The sequence below is a fragment of the Coccomyxa subellipsoidea genome (assembly GCF_000258705.1).
Source record: "Coccomyxa subellipsoidea C-169, whole genome shotgun sequence".
Classification (NCBI taxonomy): domain Eukaryota; kingdom Viridiplantae; phylum Chlorophyta; class Trebouxiophyceae; family Coccomyxaceae; genus Coccomyxa; species Coccomyxa subellipsoidea.
This window is the reverse complement of record NW_005178024.1, coordinates 1,295,073-1,315,319: the sequence shown is the minus strand read 5'-3', so window position 1 is coordinate 1,315,319 and position 20,247 is coordinate 1,295,073. Positions and strand designations below refer to the sequence as shown.

Sequence of the window (20,247 nt, the reverse complement as noted above, 5' to 3'; positions counted from 1 at the left end):
CCTGGTGGAGGAAAGCCCAAGATAGAGAGAGTTGGAAGGCAGTCATAGAAACGCTGCTGCGACGCACCTGATCCTCATGGATTGGAAAGGCGTGTAATAAGAATAAGGGGTTGTGAAAATGAAGATCTCAGGCGGATTGATTGTCTATTTGATGCAGCAATAATATGAGGTGTTCTGAGGTAACCCTCCCTTTGAGGTAATCATTATACATGCAAGATACAGCATCTCCATATGAAAATGTGCTACATGGCAGGCATCTGATCATTTCATTATCAGGGTCAATTGGCTGGCAAACACTGAAGCTGCACATTCAGGATTGGTAGAAAGTGCGGTCGCAGATCACTGTAAAATTGCTAATGTCAGGTGCGGTATACCTTATAAGTAATCACCATGTTATTGACTAAAAGAGCAGTTCAAAATTGTCATGACGGCCTGCCTCCATGGTTGCTTTTTAATGTTTCTCTTGTCTGGCAGACAGAGAAATAAACACAGTCTCAGAACACCACCATACATTTTACAGTGTCTGACGAGTCATTGCAGCTGCTGATGAGTCATTGCGCCTACAGCTATGCAAGCAAACGAGTCCTCCTCAGCACCCATCCCCACGCCCTACTATGCGCTCGCGCCAACACAAACGAAACCCCAACAACAATTGCGCACACCCCCAGAAAGGGCAGCGGCCGGGGGGTTTTGATATCAAACCAATCCCCCGGCGCCAAAACAGACCACACCCCAAACATGACCATCGGATGCAGGAGATACACATCATATGACGCCTCTGCCACCGGCCGCCACCCGCGCCACGAGAAGAAGTTCGAAACCCTTTTTGAAATATTCAAAACGAGGTGGATGACTAAATACGTCAGCGCGGCCGGCTGCAGCAGCCCGGTGATGCCGGCAACGCCGATGACTAACGCGGCAGGGGATGCGAGCGGGTGACTAACGTCCGGTGCCGGGCCGAAGCGGTTCCCAAACAGCGTGGCGGCGACAAGCGCCGCTGATGCGGCCGCCAAAGCATTCGCGAGCCGCCGCCGTTGCACCTGCACAAACATTCACAAATCATTTTGCCAGTGACAGCTCCTAATACGGCGTTACGTCTGGACCTGTCAGCATGCTCGGGGATGTAAATTGGCAGCAAATCTTTTCCCTTAATCTCCTGCAGGAGGACTCAACCATGACATTGACAGGGTCCTGCCAATGTCATGAGTTCATTATGCGTGAAGTGCTGTGCACACGCACAACAGGGAGGTTGTGATCCCTGTAAAAAGCACGACTGCGCAGCACAGCAAGGCTAGGCGCGTAATCATGGAAGGCTGCGCAGTGACTTACCAGTGCATCTCTGAACCCCTTGCTGCGGAGGGAGCAAGCGCCCAGCACTCCGAAAGACAGGTGGCTCAGCCGGGGCAGCAGGCTGTAGTAGGACAGCCTGCATGAGAGCACAGCCCATGGAAAAATTCAAAAGTTTTCACAAGGAATAAGACAATAGATGACGCCTTTTAATCGGCCGCCTAGGGCAGATTTGTTGAAAGCAACAATTCAATTGATGGCAACCGTTTTTCATCACTGCCACTGGGCCAGCATCATTATACGCCTTTGACTTCGACCAGCATTCATTAAAAGTGATCAACTTACATTCCCAGCAAGCAATACCCTGCCAGTAAAGCTTTCTTTGCATGACTCCAGAAAAAGTAGCAATGCGGAACAGGCTTGTGATTGGAATGGAGATGCATGCACACCTCAGCGTGCGAGTCATGAGCTCCAGCATCCGGGGTTCGTCGAGGGGGCCGAATACCGGCACCGGCAGTTCAAACTGCAGCGCGACAGCCGCGCGGTATGTGGTGACGGCGGCGATGACTAACCCCGCAGTCACCGCCAGGCGCCTGAACAGGCCGCGCGCTGCTGGCCGTAGCAGCCGGAGCAGCAGAGGGAACCCCAGGTAGAACTGCGCCTGCAGCCACCCCGAGACATACACCCTTAATGTTCAAGTGACCTTTTTCATCAAATGACCGGTTTTGTCCCGTTTAGGTGCCATAAGAAGCCTTGGAGCTGTTGCATTAATATGAATTCTGCTGGTTTCAATTGCCGCAGGGCTATGCAACAGCAGCAATGGGCTGCAAGAATACGGTATGCATCAGCACTGCGCAAGATGCAAAAGGCGATGGCACGTCACCTTGTGACAGACTTTGTCATTTGACACGACTCTCACTGAACCCCGAAAGATATTTGCATGAAAAGAAAAGCCACCAAGCATGCGCGTACCTGCACAGCTTGACTCCAAGCATACTTCATACAGCCCGCTCGCAGCAGCTGGTTATTCACAAATGCAAAGTTTGCCCAGAGCTTATCCGGGCAGCCGTCGCCGGGGTTAAACCACAGGGTGGTTATGGCTTGCCGGGCCTCTGGGGCGGCTGACGTGGCGTCACTATACAGCATGGGCAGGAACGCGCAATAGACCAGCACCAGCATTGCATAGTAGCTCGGCACGATTCGCAGGATCCGCTTCATGAAGTAATTCCTGACAACCTGCATGTAGCAAAAATAGATGGATGACTAAATTCATCAGCACGCCTGCAGCCATAGACCGAGCAATGACTGTCTTCCACCATCCCTGCTTTGCATGTCTTTTACCATTACAGATTTTTCCACTTTGATATAGTGGTCTGTACAGGTCATCTGAGGCCGCAAAGTCCAGAGCTGATCCTCTGCAGGATATTTTCAAGGTGTCACAGCGTTGCTGTGTTGGGCTTGACGCACGGACCCGTTTGTCAGATCTGTGCAGGCAAGCAACACTACGGGATCTTGCATGCGCGTAGCTTTTTGCGGCAATTTTTCCCAAGGATCAGCGCCATTTTAGGTTCTTGCACTCATTACAGAGAGACAGGAGGTGGGCAAAATTACCGCCTGCACCAGAGCAGGACACAAGTCTCACAAGCAAAGTGCCCGAGTGTTCTCTTGTTCAGGAACCAGGAAGAACTGAGATGGTTCACCTGTTGAGGGGTTTTGCCGGACTGGAAAGCTGGGCCGAGGGTGTGAGCTGCAAAGAAGCCTGCCAGAATGAGAAATGTATCCATGGCAGGCTCCGAAAGATTCACTAGCGCCAGCATCCACGGGTGAGCATCCAACGCTGCATACCTGCATGTTCAGACCATCGAGATCATTGACCGTGACTGTGCAGTTCTGCTGCGTTCTGCTATGCACCACATTCATCTCAGAGCTAAAGGGCTCACATAATCGTAGCGGATAGGTGAGGCTTGCATGAGCTTGGGCCATCCACTCTGCAGAAATTCTGGAATACGGCCAGACGCATGCATAAGGGAGACATGCAAGACTTGCAAGAATGGGAACATAAAGGAATGAGAAGCACAAATGCAGACCATTCTAGATGGCGTTCCGGCCATGCAAATCCCAGGGCAAACATCGAGTGGCCCAGAACTATACTTATGCAGGCAAGCGCTCTCACGCCAGTCAAAGCATTCAACTCCCCTGGCCCTGGCCACAATCATCGAAGATTAGTTGCCTTTCACGGAAGATTAACACAACTTGAAGCAGATTGGGCCTGGCGTGGCGGTTGCAGTAGTTTTGGTTGCACAAGATCTCAAAGCAAGAGGCAACGCAAGACTTGGTATCCGGAAGGGACTGGTTTAAAACCTTTTGATTCGTCGCTTCTATGCGTAATAGAACCTGTGATTGCAGTCAATCGACTGCCACGCTGCCATTTGCGTCTGGGCTGAATACACATTCCTGGGTGTCTAGTAAAGCATGCTGGAAACCATCATAGTCTTCGTGCACCCTTCGATCTGGGCATGAATGTGCTTAGAAACTATTAATATTACTTTAACACTTTTAGAGATTTCAGGAGTTTTGCTGAGATCTTGTAGCTAGGTTGCTCTGTTTAACTATGAAACAAGATCCTCCTCACTCAACAGCAAATCATACGCAAAGAGCCAGTTTTTAGAATACGGCTGCATAAAACGAGCTTCTCGGGGGCGAAAATCACTTCCCAATTTGCATTGCAGGCCTCCCGCACCCCCTTTGTCTCTGTATCTCGAAGCGAATGGTTAGTAAGACAGTTTATGCCCTGCCCCTTAACCGCTTTCGGGTAAAATGACATTGCAGCGACTAAAGAGTTGCGATTGAAAAAAAAGGACATCGACTGGCGTATTGCAGCGACCGAAGGTGAGTCGCATCACTTGAGCGAGCTCCCAGATACTGTAGGTCGCCGCAGGTTGCGTTACTTTCGGTTTCAACTTAGGGCTTCGCGTCTGTTACACTGAATTTCTGGCGATGTCTAGCTGAGGGTGAAGAAGTCTTGATCTTTGTAGACTTCTTAGATATCTTACAAAATTTAGTGAAATTTATCGCAGCAACAGCTTTAATTAACATCTGGGGCTTGTGTCCGGGAAGCTGCCTCAGGATGACCAGCCAAAAGCTTCTTACTGGCCTCCTGAATCTCCACATGGCACCCTGTCCTTCAAATGCCTTTAGTTACCCTGATTGAAGAGCAGCTGAAATCTCAAATCTTCGTGTCGATGAATGGCTGGGCCCTTGGATCTGCGCAGGCCACGATTGCGAGTGCAACGAAGGATCCCAAGCCCCTCTTTCTACTACCAACATTTTTCCTTATTGCATGTTCGCAGACAACACTTCCAATGCTTCCACGCAACAAGAGGGTGCAACGGGATGCGGGCTCTGGTGTGCATTGTCTTGCTGGTGGTAAGCGTCACGGTAGATGCCAGCTGTGGCACGAATGGGTTGTGCGGATACTCAAAGGAAATGTGACAACGGTAAGCCCACTAACGACCCCAAGTATTTGTGCTCGTGCTACTCAAAGTCGCCGAAGTGCACCTGTGGGATTAGACCGGTGACCGGTGCAATAACTTGCATTTTGGATTTATATGGCGAGTTGGTGGAGATCAAGAGTATCACGGCAGAAGACAGCATATCAGAATGCGAATCATTGAGACTTGGAGAAGGCAGCACGCTTTAGGCCAGCTTTGAGCTCCATGAGACAAGGCATTCACCCCTTGTGAACTCTGTGCACCTTGGCTCTTGTGTGTTCAATATGAAGGATGATGAAGTACGATGAAGGAAGGAAGGAAGATTACATCACTCCAGCCGCCTAGGGCTGATTGGATGAACTGGCAGCATCCAAATAATCAAAACAATCCATCACAAAATGTGCAACACCAACAATGTCCAACTGCCACATGAATTGCTGCATCGTCACAATGGCTGCACCAAACAGCCCAGGATATCTGTCCCGAACAGATTGCAAGGCAGGGCACTCAAACACAAGGTGGCGCTCATCCCCAATAACCTGCTGGGCACAACGCATGCACAAACGCTGGGGCCGGGGAATCCTTGCCCAGCGGCCCGAGACATTGGGCAGACTATGACAACCCATCCTGAACTTCAACAGTATACGCAAGCAACGGGCTCTCAAAGGCTGCTGTAAGAGCTGGCAAGGGTGGCGCACACAAGCTGGCCTAGCAAACCATCTGTGATATGTACACAAGGTGGCATTGCTGGACGGGCAGGTCCTAGGGCAAATGTCAATGTCATCCCAAACCTGCAGTGCTTGCGCATCTAGCAGCTGCATCACAGCATCAACTTCCACAGGAACAAGGGTGTCAAACCGAATAACAAACTCATACCCAATCCGGCGCAAGCCCCGCATGAAGGCCCAAGCCCAATTCTTAACATTACGGGTTATGGCATCCCAACAATCATCAAGGGCCACTTGCCTGTGAAAATTATTTGCAGGCAAGGCAGCCAAATTGTTCCAGAACTTGATAATGCGCCGCCACCACACACAATCAAGGGTCTGCTGATTCAACTCCTTAAGCAAGATGGCACCATGCACAGAGGTGGGGACGCCAGCAATGTCTCTCAGAATTTTCAGGTGAGAGGAGGCCAAGGCAGCCCGGCCCCGCCGGCTGTCGCCACCAAGAAGGCTGCGCAGGCCCCACACCTCACAACCGTAGGAGGCAGTCGGCGGCACACATGCATCATATAGGCGCAACAACAGGCCAGCTGACATGCTGCAATGCAACTTCCCATATTGCTGCCTGAGCTGTGCCCACGCACCCCACATGTTCCTGTGAAGCTTGCCAAAGGTGAGATTAATGCCTTGGGCACCGTCAAAAAGGGCACCCAGGTACTCAAACTGCTGAACCCAATGTAAAGGCGCACCACCACAAAGCCATTGAAAAGGTCCTGGCAAACTTGAAGAGAACACCACAATCTTTGTTTTGTCAACACTGATGACCATTCCCGTTTGTTCACAAAACTCAGCAGCTGCATCAATCAAGCGTTGCAAATGAGCAGGTGTGGTGGCGAGCAAAGCAAAGTCATCGGCATAGCCTAGATCTGGTACACAACTGCCAGGACGCAACTGCGGGCCAACCCCAGGGCACCTCTGCAGCAAGTGCCTGTGCAGGCCATCTGCAAACAAGCCAAACAGCGTTGGGCTAAGGGGGCAACCCTGCTTCAATCCTGTCTCAGAGGGCAAACTAGGACCCTTCCTGCTCCCAATCTTAATGGCAACCGTAGAATTGGCATACAAAGACTGAATGGCAGAGAGCAGGCGGCCATCAATGCCCAGGCGACGCAGACTCTCCCAGAGCAACACCCGATTCACTCTGTCATAAGCACCCTTCAGATCAAGAAAGCAACAATACAAGGGCTGCTTAGCATGGTTTTGCCGGTCGATAAAATGCTGCAAGGTGAATAGCTGGTGGGCCGTAGACAGTTTTGGCCTAAAGCCAGCCTGTGTGGCTGCACGCAATCCAGCCCCCTCTGTGTACTTCAGAATACGAGAATTCAATATGCACTACATATCTACTATTTGAGGACCCCTATATATGCGGGTGGGTCCTCAGGGTCCGTAGGGTTTTCCTAGGGAAGGGTCCTCAAGCCGCTATATGTGCCCGTGAATGTGGCTGTAATCAAATCCACTTTCTGGCATGATCCCGCACCGTTTCCCAGTCTTGTCCGGGCTACCGTGATAGTAGGTGATGCTTGGCTTGTCTCCTGGAGCTTCAGCCGTGGACGCACATGTATGGCCCCGAAACGAACCCGACAACCTGCGCAGGTGTGATGCGAGATCAGAAGCCCCGCCTGCCCCGCCTTGGGCCCTAGCACGGATGCCAGCGCGTAATCTAGTGCTAGCGCATGAATGTGTGATCGAGTATGCTCGTTGGTTGGAGTTTCGTGAGGGCTGAACCTGATTATGGGGTGTCTGATCATGTGCTGTGCGGTATGCAGGCTGATAATTTATTAGAATCTCTCGTGAGTTTGAGAAGGGCAGCAAGCGGATTAGAACCGGTAGGCAGGTTACTCCGGAGCCAGGCGTTGGCAACCCGAAACCATTTGAGAAGTCCTGATGTTGTGCCTCATGCAGTCGGCACAGTGTCTGCCGAAACTGGTGAGCTCCGCATTTTGCTTGCTGATATGTCAATTAAACCAGGTTCCAAACATTGCTTTCAGTTATCAACTATTTCGGTTCGTTGGGATTGGTCTGCTGGTCTTGCTTCAGGTGAGCAATCAGCGAGTCAAACAGCGCAGTCAGAAGTACCGAACAGTTCCGATGAGCAGCCCATCCCTCGTAGAAGGCGAAGAGTGGCTGCTGCAGCTGCTCCGTCCTCCGAATCCGACCTTGAGCAGGAGTCTGATCCAGAGTCGGGTTTGGCAGATGATAGTGATTCAGGGGCAGAGTCACAGCCAGACGCTGCTATACGACCAGCAAAGAGGCCCAAAAAGAAGCCCAAGAAGTCCACTGCACGGTGAGGTGGTCTTCTAAGCGCGGAGGAAGAGAAAGGGTGTTCAGATCACGGGTTCAACCATCTGGTACTTGGAAGTCTTGCAGCAGTGATGTTTTTTGCTGCTTGTGAGTGCAGGCTGTCCGCCAGTGAACTGCAAAAGATTGGCCAGGAGAGGCGAGCTTCTGGCAGGGAGAATACAATCAAAAAGTATGACAGCATTATCAAGAGATTTGAGGTGAAGCACTATCTCATTTCGATTCAATTTGTTGGAGCCCTGGCCTGCACTGGTTATGGATCTCAGAATAAATGCATTGCTTTTGCAGTGGTTTTTGCTCCACGATGAGGAGGGCAGGAAGCGTGCTCAGCCCTATGATGGCAACATGGTGCGGGCGGGTGTGGATGTGGCAGTGCGCTTCCTTCACTGGGTCGGCAAGAACTGGCCAGGGTTGGACTGGCCACAGAAGGCCTCCGAGCTGGTAATTTCAATTGCCTCTATCGCACTCTCTGTGAAGTTGCCTTTCTTTTGTCCACACAGGAAACCTCTGAGAACGGCAGATGTGTTGTGGCTCACAGAGGCTTAAAGTCCTGGAAGGGGCTCACAGCGCCTTGCAGAGCAGATATGCTGCGGAGCTGGCGGCCCTGCCTGCTGAGAAACGCAGAAAGGTGGGTTGACTGCACATTCTTTTTGGGTGCTGCAATGTGGCCTGTGGAAATATGACAGCCAGACCTGAGCTTCAGAATGAATTTTCTTGCATGCAGGTGTCGCTTTCCTCCTTGAAGGATGACACAACATATGGGGCAGTCTATGATACTCTCAAAAACAACATGGCAGCGAAGGGCATGCGTCCATCTGGGGGCGTGGACCCCCAGGACAATACAGTGGAGGACACTCTGACCATTGGCCAATACACGAAGTTGATGAAGCTTCTGCTAGCCTCGCCGAGTGCAACTGCTCTCAGGGACAGGTCTTCCTTTGCCTACCTATACGCCAGCGTTGGGCGAGCAGATGATGGCAGGATGATTTTTCTGGCGGATATGATGAGCCCGCGGGAGATCAAATGCATTGGTGAGTTCCTGTGTTCTCATAAATTGTGTGCACACTTGCTTGAAGCTGAAAGAGCACTTGCCGTTCTGGATCAATCTCATCAGGCAGAATTGACAGCTGTGCAGCACCAGCTCCTGTCCAATGTTGGGCACTGAAACCCAGTGAAGTCGCAAAGTTGAATCTCTTCTAGTTTGCTGCTCTCGATGGAATTTTCTAAATACATGAAGATCCGTGAAGGCATTCATTTTGATTGTTGCAGACATGGTGGAGGCGATGGAGGAGGCTTTGCTTCCAGAGCTGGGGGAGCCAGGGGATGAAGCACCCCTGCTGCAGCTATCAGCTTCATCAGACAGCAGTCCACAAAGGACTGAGGCAGTGGCACCCATTGAAGCTGCACCCTCAGCCCATGTGGCAGCAGTGGCAGCGGCAGCGCCACCGGCAGCGGCTGAAGCTGATGTGGACAGACCGTGGGCAGCGCCTATGGTGCCCCCTGCAAGGCCGCCAGCGGCGCGTGCAGGGCCGGTGCTGGGCTCGTCCAATGTCCTCTCCAGGCCATTCGCCAGGCTGCTGGGCACTCCAGAGCAGAGGGAACAGCGCGAGCACAGCGAGATTGTGGCGAACAGCAAGTTCGTGCTTGTGCCTGGATACGGCGTTCTGCCAGTGGTGTCTATCAATGACATGATGTTGCAGCCCCAGCATGCTGCAGCGGGCGCATCAGCCCAACCAGCAGCCTTGCACAACTCAATGCTGCCTGGAGCGGCACGCGCGGCAGTAGCACCGACCGCAGGCCTGCAGAGTGGGAGCACAGGTCCTGCACAGCGTTTGCAGCGCGCAATTCCGCAGCTGAGGCACTTGGACTCCATGCAGCAGTTCTGGCAGCTCTGGGAACATGGTGACAGCCTCAGCGGCAGTGCTGCCGTTAGCTGCCTGCCGCTGGAGGTGCGCAGCCAAAAGAATGTGAAGCAGCGTTTCTTTGAGTGGAAGGAGGCTGCCCTGGAAGTGCAGAGGTTGGCAGCTCAGATGCCTGCCACCCGCGCGGGGCCCACAGCAGTGCAGCGCGTGCTCACTCAGTTGGAAAATGATCGCAACGCAGCTGGGCTGTCCATGCCTGCCTTCATCAAGTCGCTTGGGAAGAAGAAGGGCAAGGCGCAGGAGGAGGGGGGATGAGTATTTTGTGCTCCATGTGCATACCGAATCTTATGAACGAAAAATGGTGGAACAGAGGAATGCCTTTTTTATGTAGGGGTTGCTTAATGGTCTACAAACAGCCAATACATGAATAAGCCAGCATGAGCAGCTTAGAGATCAAGATTAGCTTAAGAGATCAAGTCCGTGTGTGACAAATTCTGGTTCAGTGTTGTGCAGGTTACTGATATCAATGATATCATCATGTTCTATCAGTCAATATGTTAAAAAGCATGCAGAAATAGCTATTGTACTGATTTTCAGTCATCAACTTTATACAGTGCAACATGCACACTGTGACTCAATGCAAGCTGGCTGCCCTCTAATGAGCAAATTTCAGCAAGTGCACAAAAGCTTCTTGTGTGAAAGTTTCCCCACTGATTTCAAACCAAAGCATCCAGCAGAAATTCTTCATGTCTGTCAGTCTTGCATGCTTGTCAAAATCCTCCACAGGCATGCCAAGCTTCACAGTCAGGCTGCTAAAATCCGCATGAGGCGTGAGCGCTTGCGAGCATTCCACAAAGTTCCATGAAACCTGTAGCAGAACGATATTCTACTTGCAGAAGTAGCAGTTAGTAACAAACACAAGGAGGGACCACATGCAATCGAGTACTTCATCAAAAGCATTCAAGAAAAGACAGGACGGGGACAGAAACTTACCAGAAACTGTAACGTTATCCAAAGATCTTTCGTCTCGTAGAAAGATGGTTGTAGCAGAATCGGAGCCAAGGGAACAGGTCCACCGTCTTGTAGCTCGTGCAGGATCGCGAGCGCAAACTTCTTGACGGAACGCCAGGCTTCATTTTCCTGCGCCCTTTGTCTCGCTGCCTGCAGATCAAACAGTTTCAACCTTACATTTGTTTCTGAAGCAAGGCGGATTCGCTGTCAGTGCACAATCTGTTCCGGAATCTGTTCCGGACTACTTGAAGACGTTAATTCTCGAGTTGCAGGAGACGTTGAGAATCAACACAGCAGTTTTTGGTGTCTAAGACTAGTAGTAGATTCGAACTCACCTTCGCAGGCGAGTGACGACGATCGTGCAGCGTCTTGCATATTCCGGATGGACTCATCGACACGGGTGCGGGTCGCAATTGCTTGCAATCAGGATCGGGCGGCCTGATCAACAGTTGTAGGAGCTTATTACAATTTTTAAAATCAGGTTTGACGGGACGTATAACTGAAAAGGACCCTCGTCTGGTCAGAAACACAAGTTTCCGTCGAAATTCGGGATTATTGGACCACGTGCGCCTATTCTGGGCACTTTGGGGTGCCCGCTGCTTTGGGTACTCGTTGCAAGTTGATTTTTGTCCCTAATGATATGGTCCTCAGGCAGTCCTCAAAGCGGTCCTCAAACTCAGGATATGCAAGAATATCATATGAATATCATGCTGAAGCATTTATGCAAGATGGCTGCACCACCTCATCGTTCATGATGGCTTACTTTGCAAGTGCTCCCCATGGCGACATATTGAGCGGCCTTGAGGCCGCTGCCAGCGGACTCAGTGCGCAGTGCGGTAGCCAAAATCTGGCCGTTCTCATGCATGATCACCTCCCAAACAGCGGCACCGGCGGGAGGCTGCCACAGGAGCTGGTGGCTCGAGCTCAAACATTGTGATTTCTGATGTCAGTACTTCCTGATAATGTTAGATCAGCTTCTTGCGCAAAAAACAAAAATGCAAAAAAAAAACACCAGGTCGGGGATTTGAACCCCCGACTGGTGCTTTTTCGGATTATCGCTCACTGGGCAGGCACATAGTATCGCTCACTTGCAATTTAACATTGCACAGATGCTGCCCTTTTGTGTTTACGTAGGGCATGCTCGTTCTCCGTGGTGCTTGTCGGACCTGTGAAACCTCTTCAACGCTATACGGCCACAAGGTCTTTTTGTTGTTGGAGCGACGTGAAGGGGAGCACTCCTCTAGGAAGTGTTGATGAAGTCAGCTCGTTGAAAACGAACGATAGCGCTAGCCGTCACCTCCAGGATTGCTCATGAGTGTGTCTTGGATCGTGCAGGGGACTTTTTTGAGGCCCCCGCCGAACCATAGCCCTCCAAGAGCATGATAAGTAAGACAGGTGCAGTAGAAAATTGACCATGCGCATGCACGCATAACAATGGGCCAATGGCACGCCCAACGGGGGGCCCTATGTGCATGCAGCCTGCTGAACTTCCAGCAAGCCAAGAGGAATGCCATGCACGCCGCGTGCGGCATGAGTTGCATCGCAATTGATCATGCCTGCGTTATAAACACATCTCCTGGCCTGATCATGACCATGGTTAAGATTGATCATCATCATGATGTGCCACGTTGCTAGGTCAGGTACATGCCTCCTTCTTTTACAAAGAAAAATATTGTACCTTCTAGACCCTATGGCCGGAGGCCTTGCTCAGTAGATTGGTTTTGCATAGTACAGCAATTGGTGGTATAGTCATGATAACGGGTTGTCTCGTCTAATCAATGGTCTATAATATAATTCAATAACAGCAATCAATATTGCGGTTGTTCCAAGACCAACCATAAATGCTCAATAAATCTAATTAGAATGTTGATGGACATACTGAGACGACAGACAAGCACGTCACTGACTGCCAGAGAACACAAGACCTCGCAGAGCAGGATAGCCTGGGAAGAGGGTCTGGGTTGGCACGCCCAGCCGAGCACTCAAGCGGTCCATCAGAGTCACCACCGTGCTCTCAGCCATCTCAGAGATCACCTGCACACAGGCTCATTAGTAATGCCCATCATTGATTGCAAGCTATCAGCTTTCGGCATATTGTCATCTTCCTGATATGACAAAATTTTGTTGCACGAGATGGTGACATACAAACCTGTGAGTTTGCCGTGCTAGCAGATGCAGCACTCAGGGCGTCTCGAACCTCCCGAATCTGCGCTGAAGGGTTCAGCAACGCCTGCAGTATTCTGTCCAGCCGTACATCTGTAAAATTCATTCCTGCAAACACCCACCAAATGCCTCACGTCTGCCCTCCCACCTCTACCTCCAGCAGACATCTGCACACAGTCCATCAAGCACCATGTCTGCAATTACCAGTTAAAATCCCACCATGTCCTAACCATCAGGCAACCAAGAAGAGACTTGCCAGCACATGACAAGGAAGTGCCACAGGCTCCCACCGGTCAGGGAGGCCACTAGCTGCACGACTGACTGCAGGTAGACCTCCTCACTGCGGCTGAGCTCGGGCGCCACGGCCTCCACAAAGTCCCTCAGGCTCATGAGGCCGCGGCCCGGCACCGGCACGGGCAGCGGTGGCGGGGCCGGCAGCGCGCCGAACAGCGGCAGCCTCGGCGCGAGCGCGGGCAGGCGTGCATGCGCCCGGCGCAACTGGTCGCGCGCCAAGAGGTCGGCCCCGTCCACCAGCTCCCCCAGCAGCAGCGGTCGCAGCTGCCGCGCCTCTGGCGACAGCAGGAACGCCAGTATCTCCTGCGCCAGTACCACCAAACCTCTCAGCTGATGTGAAACGAATGAACACCTACTGTGCAGATATGATGTTTCCAGCCCTGCAGGTGTACCCTTGGGAGAAAGGACCTATTTAGTCTGCCCAATCTAGAGGAGCACCTGAACATTTGGGGCCATCGATGTTCTGGCCTGGCCAAATCCACAGCGAGCTGCACAAACAGGGCTGACCAGATTCACAGATAGATGAAAAATGGAGAGTAATCATTTTACAAGCACGTGCCTACGTGCGGACCACTCTAGTTGAAAGTACTGAGACCTGAGGAGCAGCAGACCTTTGCCAGTCATGCTGAATTTGGCAGCGATCCTAGGAAGGACTGTACTGCATAGTGCTCTCAGCCGTGGTTCACTACTTTGGTATTGGCATGTGACACTTCCGTGACCAGCCTGGCTGCCTAGTCCTCAAATTGGCACTGGAGGCCCGAGGCCAGAGAGCGAGACAGAGTCTGGTAGATCCAAACCTGCAGCGGGGCGCCGTCTGCGGGCACGGCATCAAAGTCCACAAAGCCATCGGTCTGCTCTGCCACGTAGCCCAGCGCGGCGTTGAGCACGGCCGACATGCGCGCCGGCTTCACACTGCCGCTGGCGTCAAACAGCATGTCGCGCAGCAGCATGCGCGCGCCCCCGCTGCTGCTGTCCCGCAGCACCTTCCGCACCACAAACGGGTACGCCTGCGCACCAGTGCTGCCTGTCAAATGGCTGGAGTTTGCATGCATCGAAGGCACCAGCAATTTTATATTGCATGTCACGCATAAGCAGGAAAACACCACAAGCTCATTACAATGAACTGGTGATGATCCCGGGCAGAGGGGAAGGCTGACCTGAGCAACCATCTGGTAGCCTGGGTCGCCCACAAGCGCAATTCCCTCCAGCGTTGCCACAGCGCGCGCCAACAGAGACCTGCATCAATAGCAACCGCCTGCTTGAGGGCCCACATCCCAATTAAGATGCAGGTGTTGGGCAAGAACAGAGCAGTGGAAGTGGGGAGAAAGGAAGCTCACATGTATGGCGGCACCGAGAAGGGGATCTGGAGCGAGGCCTGCAGCAGATCCTGTGACAGCATCTGCAACACACCACCCAAGGATCAGCACATCCCATGTAGGCAGAGAATTGCCTTGGTGCTTGTACTGCTCAGGACATGACACGATGACACCAACTTGTGCACAGCTGCCACATGCTGACTTTGCACTGCAGTCTCAATATGTCCAAGCCATCGCCATGTAAAAGGTGGCACCAGCCCCACGATCTACACTGCAGTCTAGATATCTCAAGCGGAGCGCACCTGGAAGTTGAAGGCCTTGGCGCCGCCGCCACGGAGGTAAGGGGAGAGGACTCGGTCCATGACGGGGATGATGAGGCCGCGGTCGGCGTCAACCGGCAGGAAGCCGAGCGCCACAAAGTCGCTGATGAGGGCGTTCCAGTCGCGGTTGCCCAGGTGGATGGTCGCGCTCACCATCGCCTCCCTGTCCGCCGCCGGCAGCTCCGACACCAGCCCAAAGTCCAGCAGCGCCAGCTTGCCCGCGTGGGGGCCCTCCGTCACCTGTGCTCACAAGCTGCTGTGAGTGCCTTGTATCTCACAATATTGAATTTCTATTACAATTGTATTGATACTTTTTCGGTGTTCCACAAAGTGCAGTAAGTATTGAAACGATAGTTCAATATCAAGCATTTGCAAATCCTTTGAAAGCTAACGGGTCCTCTTTCCTGTGGAGAGCTTGCTGCATGCATACAGTTAATCTCCCAACCCAAAGTGGGATGCCAATAAGGGAGCATAAGCTCTGCATATGTTTGAAACGTAATACATGCATTGGAGGGAAGCAACCACTTCTCTCAAAACTGTTTCTGGAACGACTTGTTCTCAACAGTGATGCGGGAAACTGAGGAAGTCCGGCCCGCCACTGTGGCATTTGAGTCTGGGAAGACATGCCACTGCTCACAGCTGGCAAGTCATTGATGGAGTGTAATGTCAGCACCTTGAGCAGGTTCCCTGGATGTGGGTCTGAGTGGAAGAACCCGATCTCCAGCAGCTGTACCAGGAAGGCGTCCTGCCCAATCTTCACCAATCGTCTAATCTCATCGGGCGGCAGCAGCGACAGCTTCGTGCCCCTCACAAACTCCATGGTCAACACCCGCCTGCACAAGAAAGCCATTCAACATGTCTAGTATAGTCAGCATGAGATTACTGCCTTAAAGATATTATAGACATAGATGCCTTACTTTCAGGACCCAGCACAAGCATTGGGTGATTCTGGGGATCTGCTGACCTGGTGGTGAGCGCAAGGTTGGGCTCAGGAATGACAACTGCCTCACTGTCAACGAATTCAGACTCTCTGAGAAGCATCTTCATGCGGATCGCATTGAGAGCCTCATTTCTGAAATCCATTTCTGTGTACAGACCCTCTGCGCACAACACACCCGCCTTGGTCAACATGGCGGAAAAGACATAGCAAGAATGCAGTTGCTTTAAGGAGTAAGTTCTGAATTCCAGAGAGGAGACAGTTGTGCACCTGCAAATGTGCTCAAGAGGATCTGATAATCAGTGGTCTGCGCTGTGAACCTGCGTATGAGTCTCTCATACAAGACAACTGCTCGCCGCATGACATAAAGATCCTGCAGAACAGTGATCACCAGTGAGGAGGAGATCTCTGCCATCAGATCAGGGAGGTTGGAGCATGAATCCACGGCACATTGCTGCAACCACCAAGCGCACACCTTGGAAATAATTGAAAGCGCCGCCGGCCTCTGCACCTTCACCGCCACCTCTTCCCCTGAGGTGGCTAGCCTTGCTCTGTACACCTGCAGCGCGATAAGACACATCAACACCAAGCTCATGCATCAAGCTCAGACAATGCTAGGTACCGGCATCTTGTTTGAAACTGCAACTACATGGGCCAAGGCAACTTTAGGAGCTGTGATGACATGATCATACCTGTGCAAGGGACGCGGCCGCGATAGGTTCCTCCGAGAACTCTGAGAAGAGAGTGCTGATGGGCTGGCCAAGCTCCGCCTCGATGACAGCCCGGGCCTCGGCCGTGGGGAAGGGGGCGATGTCATCCTGCAGCTTGGCCAGCTCTCGCAGGACTGGGGGCGGCAGCACGTCCGGCCGGATGGACAGCACCTGCCCCAGCTTCACAAAGGTGGGGCCCAGGCGCTCCAGGTTCTGCACAGCCTCCCTGGCCAGCTGCTCTTGCTGCTGCTCCAGCCGGCCACGGATCACCGCCGTCGCCAGCTTGCTGATCCACGGCACTGGAAGTCCACACAGGGAAGGTCTGAGTCAGTGCTGCATGATCCTGGTGCATAGCAGCATGCCAAAGGCCTCTCTCTTCACCACGAAGCATCCAGCAGCAGTCGAAACAAGTGTGCGCACCTGAGATGCCGGCAAATGTCGTCCATCGTGAGGCAAGCTCACCCCACCTGCAAAAAATTATGCAGAGTTAGAAAATGTGCGAGGCCGGGCATGGATAGCAGTGAGGAGCGAATGTCCACATGGCCCACCTCAGCCTCCAAAACTCCGTGATCTTCGCCTCATTATAAACCAGAGGGAGTCCCTCATCATCAACCTGTGCATGGAGACACACATGCGAGATGAATACAGAGAGTTGTGCTGTTTGTCCAGACACGGAGGCAGGCTTATTGACTAAAAGATCTCAACATGAAGGACATGCAGTACCTCATCAGGATCAAAGCCCACATCGTCTGTCATTCTTCGTCTCGAGACATAGCTGACCTCCTGCATGTGCAGCAGTCCACTCCAGTCAGAACTGGCTCATTGTCAACATGACACATCATCTCATACCACATACGCCTCTTGCTAGCCATTCATCGATGTGTTGAAGTTCACGATATCCTCAGAATTTGAGATCTGCACAGCTCCTTGCACCCACCCTGACATCTCGAACTCGCACATCCTCTACGGATATCCTGTCATCTCCAGGTTTGATGATACCCAACCGCTGGAAGTTGTCTACGTTGATTGCGCTGGAGAAACTTAATCCCAGCGGTGTGGTTGCTGCCCGGACAGTTATCCGCGCCTTCCGCGTATTTTGATGACTCTGTGCATTGTAGAATCTAACCAAAGAAGGAAGAACGGTGTAACGAGCACCGATCATGGTGGAGTCCCAATTTAGTAGAGCTGTTGATCTTGACCACCGTTTACTATATTCAACCTAGCAGTCCGAAAGAACAATTGAAACTTGGATCAGTACTGAAGCTCTCTCAAACACGTTCTTCACTATTTAACATGTTGCACTCCACCCTCTGCTGAATGTAAAGCAGTCGAAGACACCGAATCCGCTCGAGACGTTCAAATTTTGATGACGTGAGCACTGCCGTGGCTGCACCTAGGAAGGCCCCGTCAGAGGACAGCCATGCAAATATCCAGTGGCAAGACCAGCTGCTCTAAATTTCTAAAGCTGGAGCCAGAGACCCATTGAGCACTGCTCAGATCGCCATGCTACCAGAGCAAGCCTGTATTGGCCTGCAGGACACCTTGCCTCTCGGCAGGAAAACCTTGTAATGATAATGATATATTTAGGTGGTAGCCGTACGGTGTCCAGAGCCGCTCTGCCGCAAATTCATTATCACCATCCAAAGTGTCATTACAGATGAGTCCGTGATGGTGCCATTTGGTGCAGCTACAGCACAGTACAGCTACAAAGGACTCCTTCGGATTATTCTTGGTCTAGTACTTACAAGCCTTAAGGTGTGGTTTCTAGCAAGACAGTGCTACTGTAGTATACTAGCTAGTACCTATCGGCCTGGGGGCGCCGGCAGTAAATTCTAGCTGACAGATTGCAGGTACCCACACTGGAGCTAGGGACGCCTGACGCATCAATGGAGGCCTGAGCCCCAAGGGTGTTCTTGGTCTACTGTCTCTAGCGCATCTCTCAAGAGCCCCCAAAAAATTTCCAGAACACAGTTCAGACTCATAGGGGCCCATGAGGAGGCAACTTTGGCGCCGCCTTGGCCATCAATCTTTGCGCTCAGATGACATGACGGCCTCTGGCATTTATCTGGCGCCGGAGCAGGGTCAGGTCGAACATGCGGCGCTGGTCCTTGTCTGCAAGGACAGTGTGCGCGCTGGACACCAATCTGAACAGCTTGTCTGACGCCGCCTTCTGGCCCGGGGTGCTCGCTTTGTCAGGGTGGTACTTGAGCGCCAGTTGCCTGCATCAGCGCATTTGTCAGTATCGTTCCTGTGACTGACTACGAATCATCATCCAAGAGTGTTCCCATAAGACACAGCACCCTCAGGTGGCTCCCAACAGGTCCCTCGCAGGTGTCTGACAGGTAATTTTCAACAAAAGATGATGAGATGGTCTAATGGTGAAGGGCAGGAATTGCGGATGCATTCCCACCTGAATGCCTGCTTGATGTCGGCAGTGGTGGCGGTGCTCGGCACGCCCAGCACAGCGTAATGGTTGGGCTCCGTCTCCAGTTTGGCGGCTCGCTGAGCCACTGACATCCTGTCCATTGCCTCCGGATATGCGCCCTTGCCCGCCAGCTGCGTCAGATCCTGCACTTCCATCACAAATTTTACAACCCTCTCAGACAATACTGGGCGCTGCCCACTCCCCTGCTCGCCTGTGCAAAACAGAGATCACTGCAGAGACCGCTGTAATGTAAAATCCCATGGTCAGCACATTTCTTGTCAACAGAGTACGCCTGCACCAAACAGTGCAAGAGGCTGGGTGACAGGGCTTCTCTGTTGGGTGGGAGGCGCCAGTGACACTGACAGCACAGTGACCGTTGATGCACACACAGTGTTCGCACATACCCAGATCCCACCAGCCTCATCCTAACACAATCCTTATCCCATGTCCGGCGTTGTCCTTTTTCCACTTCACAGCACAGGCATTTGTACTTTCATCTTCTGCAGGGCAGGGCATGACAGGACGCAGCTTGCAGTAACCCGGAATGCATAACCTTAGCGGGGGCGCGCATGCCTGCATGGCGGAGTAGTGGTCCCCGACGGCGGAGTAGATGTCGGCACGGCGCTGCAGGACGCGCGTGTATCGGGGGTCGAGTGCCTCGGCCGCGTAGCAGTCGGCGATGGCATCGATATGGCGGCGCATGGCGTGCAGAGCAGCCGCGCGGTTGCAGTGCAACACGGCCTTCAGTGGCCCCTGGTCCGGCTGCGCCAGCACCAGCGCTGCTGTGTACTCCTCCACTGCCTTGGCGTGCTGCCCGCGCTGGAACTCCGCATTGCCAGCCTGCCGACAACACCACGCTCAGCCGTCAGCACATCCCTTGCTTTCTGCTATTTCTCTTTCAGAGGCTGCTGGCTTCCGGGACACACTTAATCATTGAAGAAGAAACAGGGATGCAGACATGAATAAACATCAACAGATGATTTGCAGCACATAACGTTCTTGGTTTTTGGCCTGATGTCTGGCACATACAGCGCAGACATCCGTGCAGGCCTGCCATCAGATGAAGGCAGGGTAGAGCAACGTGCTAGTGGGTTACGGATCTGACCTGCTTGTGTTCTTCGACCTGCCGCCTCCGTTCGGCGGCGGTGGTGCGCGCCTCGGCCTCCGCCTGCTGCTGCTTCAGCTGCGCATTCTCCTGCATTGCAGACGTTCTCAGCATCTCCAGCAGTGCTTGTTACCAGGGATCTCCAGAACAACTCGTACAGCTAACACTTGATGACTTGCAGAACTCAAACTACACTAAAGCAACTGTACAGAGAGGGGTGAGAGAAGGGTGAGACTGCGCACCGCAGTCAGCCGATGGATCTGGGCCTCAATCTCTGCAATGCGCCTCTGCTGGTCATCGCTGAGC

At 52.5% G+C, this 20,247-nt stretch overlaps 4 protein-coding genes across 4 annotated transcripts; 1 reads left to right on the top strand and 3 right to left on the bottom strand.

Annotated features, from left to right (window-relative positions):
- Positions 1–566: 566 nt before the first annotated feature.
- On the bottom strand, positions 567–3,816 carry COCSUDRAFT_67923 (hypothetical protein; the record flags this gene model as incomplete). The annotated part of the gene is made up of 7 exons (XM_005643989.1): positions 3,649–3,816; positions 3,228–3,489; positions 2,988–3,132; positions 2,260–2,523; positions 1,737–1,948; positions 1,330–1,426; positions 567–1,040 (listed from the first exon to the last, which is right to left on the bottom strand). Exons 1-7 carry the CDS (start codon positions 3,737–3,739, stop codon positions 567–569), a joined length of 1,545 nt encoding a protein of 514 aa, XP_005644046.1. The 5' UTR covers positions 3,740–3,816.
- Positions 3,817–9,424: 5,608 nt separating this feature from the next.
- COCSUDRAFT_34330 (hypothetical protein) lies at positions 9,425–10,226 on the top strand. Its single transcript, XM_005643988.1, has one exon. The coding sequence runs from the start codon at positions 9,553–9,555 to the stop codon at positions 9,973–9,975; it is 423 nt and encodes a 140-aa protein (XP_005644045.1). The 5' UTR covers positions 9,425–9,552; the 3' UTR covers positions 9,976–10,226.
- A 3,633-nt stretch (positions 10,227–13,859) lies between these two features.
- Positions 13,860–17,716, bottom strand: COCSUDRAFT_31309 (ABC1-domain-containing protein; the record flags this gene model as incomplete). The annotated part of the gene is made up of 13 exons (XM_005643987.1): positions 17,349–17,716; positions 17,135–17,194; positions 16,960–17,024; positions 16,832–16,878; positions 16,394–16,710; positions 16,177–16,260; positions 15,972–16,074; positions 15,729–15,864; positions 15,438–15,597; positions 14,747–15,004; positions 14,466–14,527; positions 14,286–14,364; positions 13,860–14,135 (listed from the first exon to the last, which is right to left on the bottom strand). The coding sequence occupies exons 1-13, from the start codon at positions 17,571–17,573 to the stop codon at positions 13,860–13,862; spliced, it is 1,872 nt and encodes a 623-aa protein (XP_005644044.1). The 5' UTR covers positions 17,574–17,716.
- Positions 17,717–18,446: 730 nt separating this feature from the next.
- On the bottom strand, positions 18,447–18,928 carry COCSUDRAFT_19772 (DnaJ-domain-containing protein; the record flags this gene model as incomplete). Its single annotated transcript, XM_005643986.1, has 2 exons — positions 18,447–18,630; positions 18,822–18,928. The coding sequence occupies 2 exons, from the start codon at positions 18,926–18,928 to the stop codon at positions 18,447–18,449; spliced, it is 291 nt and encodes a 96-aa protein (XP_005644043.1).
- Between the last annotated feature and the right edge of the window lie 1,319 nt (positions 18,929–20,247).

Coding starts and splice junctions, on each gene's coding strand:
- COCSUDRAFT_34330 (XM_005643988.1), top strand. CDS start 9,553: ATGCTGCCTGGAGCGGCACGCGCGGCAGTAGCACCGACCGCAGGCCTG.